Source organism: Mizuhopecten yessoensis, unplaced genomic scaffold (assembly GCF_002113885.1).
Source record: "Mizuhopecten yessoensis strain PY_sf001 unplaced genomic scaffold, ASM211388v2 scaffold10287, whole genome shotgun sequence".
In the NCBI taxonomy this organism is placed as follows: Eukaryota; Metazoa; Mollusca; class Bivalvia; order Pectinida; family Pectinidae; genus Mizuhopecten; species Mizuhopecten yessoensis.
Genome location: NW_018408471.1, coordinates 1 through 2,122, shown reverse-complemented (window position 1 = coordinate 2,122; position 2,122 = coordinate 1). Strand labels below are relative to the sequence as shown.

At 40.8% G+C, this 2,122-nt stretch overlaps 1 protein-coding gene across 1 annotated transcript in view; it reads right to left on the bottom strand.

Moving 5' to 3' along the window:
• LOC110460011 (coiled-coil domain-containing protein 63-like) overlaps window positions 1–1,750 on the bottom strand; it is a gene marked incomplete at its 5' end in the record, with an annotated part of 19,087 nt that extends 17,337 nt beyond the window's left edge. The window contains 3 exons of the mRNA XM_021512700.1: window positions 19–270; window positions 1,070–1,359; window positions 1,597–1,750. Coding sequence (XP_021368375.1) covers window positions 19–270; window positions 1,070–1,359; window positions 1,597–1,750 — 696 coding nt within the window. The remainder of the gene's footprint in view (window positions 1–18; window positions 271–1,069; window positions 1,360–1,596) is intronic.
• Between the last annotated feature and the right edge of the window lie 372 nt (window positions 1,751–2,122).

Here is a 2,122-nt window from a genome sequence, read left to right as displayed (position 1 = left end):
TTTGGGACCAGTGACTACCTTGAGGTGGAGGTACTGTTGTATTTGCAGCATCTCCATAGTCCGCTGCTCCATGATGCCCATGTAGTGGAGGATGTTTTTGTCTGTGATCGCCTCCTCGCTCCCTAACATAGCCGTGATAGTGCTCGAGTCACAGTGGATCGTATCAAACAGTGACGTCACACCACTTCGTAGCTCGTCCAGGACACCTTTGGTCACGCCAATCTTCGTCTGCGCAACATCCGTTTCGGCAACCACACGGGCGTACCTCAACTGAAATTAATTATTTGTACTATATAAAGTTCGAAGTCAAATTATATCAATCAGGATAATCTGGTTTAGTTTTAACACACCAAATTTCCACATTTTGGATGGGAAAAATATAAGATGTATATATTTTCATATTTCTTAAGATGGCGTAGGACACTAAGTGTCAATTATATAAAAAAAAATGTTTCAAAACGTAAATTGGAAAAGGAGAAAAGGACGAAGGGAATTATAGAGAAGATTTTTTTTATTGGATGACAGCAGTGGTGTGACATTAAAACCTGTTAATGCTCCGTAAACTGTTGGCTCCTCAAATGTTATAAAAATACAAACATTAGTCAGGACAGTTTTGTTTTCGAAATTCTGGAAACCTGGCCTCGATTGCTCAAATGTTTGTGAAAAATTCAAATTGATGCCAATGAAAAAAATGTGCTTTCAATGAAAAACCGATCCTCAGAACACTTCAGTCTGATCAACACACCTATAGCAGTGAAATCATGTCAGAGGATGGTAATTTTGTTGTATTAAAATTTTAACATTTTCCCTAACAACTGGTTAACTCTCAACTAAGCTTTGAGCAATCGGTGGCAGACGATTTGAGCTAACCACGTTGAATTACTGTGTACACGTTAGTATATGCCGTGTTTGATTTTAGCATTTTGACAGTTCAACAATCTAACCTGTGTCTGGCCCCTGTGTCAGCCCCTCCCCCCCCCCCTCCCCCATCTCCCATGTATCTGGCCCCATTGCCACAGACAACCAAATGTGTTAAGCTGTTTAAGGTGCCTGTAACCTATGTTCTAACCTGTAAGTCGAGCAATATGCTTTTGCTAGATTCCATCATTCGGATATCCTCGGTCTCAAAGCTCTCCATCTCCACCACTGTTTTTCGGATTTCCTCTTGTAGTCCTTCCACTTCCTCGTTCATCTCGTTGACGTAGTTAAAGAGAGCGAAGTTTTCGTCCTCGCGGGCGATGAAATCGTCGACAATAACGGAGATGACATGCTTGTTGGTAGCCTCCTTTATACGGTCAAAAGCTTCCTCGTACACATTGATCTGTTCCCGCTCAGCGTCCGTGTCCTTGTCTCGCGCATCTACGTAGGAACAATATATTATTTATAAGCAATAAAGTATCAAACTGACGTGGTAATTAAGTGATCACCATATTAGACACGGCATACTTTTACATTATAATACTATTTCATGATCGCCAGATGTTTCATATATAAGACATAAAAGCAAATTTAACTGTTAAAAATCGTCATTTGGACCCAACGCATGGCTTTATCCTAAAGCCTGACAGACGATGAGGCCTAGAATGTAAACTATACTTTTGTTTTTCTTGGCCTCTTCCTCTTCTTTTAACTCGGCGCGGTCATGCGCCTTGAATACAAGGAACTGCTTGAGCGTGTTGTCATGGTTGATGATCCGCTGAAGGTCCTTCATCTCGACCTCGTGCTGGGCCATGTCTTTCTCGCTCCGCTCCTGTTACAGATACAGGTTTTATAATCAGCACCTTTTCTCGTTGTAATCACGGGTTATATTTGTGGGTAATGTCAAGATATTTATTAACCTTAAGACAGCGACAGGGTCTTTCGAACATCTAACAGTCAAACACCATTGAATCTATGGAAACACCAGCAAGTGCTTTCAAAATAAATCAACTTAACAACAAAAAGGCACTCCCAAACAACAATCAATTCAACAGGAAAACCTTTAAAGCATCACACAATCAACAGAAAGAGGCTGGAAACATCAATAAGTGTCCTTCCGAAAACCAAGCGATCGAACAAAAATTGTGGAAAACACCACTACAAGTCAGGAACAATACTGTTACAACACACACCCTAACACAAT